Below are 1,231 nucleotides of genomic sequence, written 5' to 3' on the forward strand. Positions count from 1 at the left end.
CTTCCCCCCCCCTCCGAAAAAAAGATTAAAAATCGTTAGAATAACCCGGCAGCGAGGAAACCCACTCCATTTTCCAGGAGAAATCCATTCCTGCCATGGAGTTACGATTTTTGAGCCTTTTAATGGGGGGGGGGGCGTGGGGAAGGAAATCTGCTCCGAGGACTTTCTCGTCGGGTTTAAAGAAGGGGGATTTAAACGAAAGAGAAAAATTGGGCTCAGGATGTTATTCCTCGTTTTCTTTCGCTCCGAGTAGGGCGATCTAAGGAATTAAATATTCCTAAGGAACATTGTCCAGGCTCACCACTCCCTCCCACCGCTTCCCACTTGAAGCCAGGCTTACATTTAATAAAACACACTTGTAAAGGAATCGGGAAACGTGTTTGTGCGTAGTTGGTCGTAATTTGGATTAAATTGGGAGCTTTCACGTGACTGCGTGTTATCCAAAGCTTTCTGCCCACTCCACCCAGATTTTCAAAAACAGACACATTTTGTTTTTAGGAAAAGTGGAGCTTCATGGAAAACAGCTAGAGATCGAGCACTCAGTCCCTAAAAAGCAAAGGTAATGCAGCGTTTTAATTTGTTTTTATTATCGTTTTGGGATTTCTGTCGGGGAGGGCGAAAAAAAAAATAATTCACACGATATAATGGAGGCAAAAAAAAAAAATTATACCTAAACATGTGCATGTAAAATGAAGAGCTGGTGGTGGTGGTTTGGGTTCAGAGACGTCCCCAGCGAGGCGAGAGGCAGTTTTAGGGCTCGATGTTTAATTAATTAATTAATTTAGAAGAAAACTTCCTCTGTTAAGTTTTTTTTATTTAAAAAAAAAAAAAGGTTAAACGATTATCCCCCCCCCTTCCCCTCGCTCGCCCAAGGTGATGGATGGATGGCTGGGGCGGTTTGGGTTGGGATTTTCAAACTTGTGGCACTGGAAGAATTTCCCAACCTCTCTTGGCTCCTGTGCTGTGAAAGGGGTGAAACCTTTTTTGGTTTTTTTGAAGAAGAGAACTGTGAAATTTAAAAAAAAAAAAAAAAAAAAGATTTTTTTTTTTTAATTTAAAAAAAAAAAGTGAATTTTGCTGAGGTTGGTTGGGGAGGACTTAAAAGAGAAGAATGAAAACAACATGGGGCTGGGCTCGCCGCGCCGTGCTGGGCAGGGATTAAAAGCCTTGGCGGCGCGGGGAGCTGGCCTGGCTCCCGCCATTTGGATTTTGGGGCGAGAACTGCCCCTTT

The 1,231-nt window shown here is 43.1% G+C and overlaps 1 protein-coding gene across 1 annotated transcript in view; it reads left to right on the top strand.

Annotated features, from left to right (window-relative positions):
* Positions 1-1,231, top strand: part of IGF2BP1 (insulin like growth factor 2 mRNA binding protein 1) — a 58,164-nt gene that overhangs the window by 5,006 nt on the left and 51,927 nt on the right. The window contains exon 2 of the mRNA XM_029963481.1: positions 468-559. Coding sequence (XP_029819341.1) covers positions 468-559 — 92 coding nt within the window. The remainder of the gene's footprint in view (positions 1-467; positions 560-1,231) is intronic.

The sequence above is a fragment of the Manacus vitellinus genome, unplaced genomic scaffold, assembly GCF_001715985.3.
Source record: "Manacus vitellinus isolate BGI_N305 unplaced genomic scaffold, ASM171598v3 scaffold_102_pilon, whole genome shotgun sequence".
NCBI lineage: Eukaryota > Metazoa > Chordata > Aves > Passeriformes > Pipridae > Manacus > Manacus vitellinus.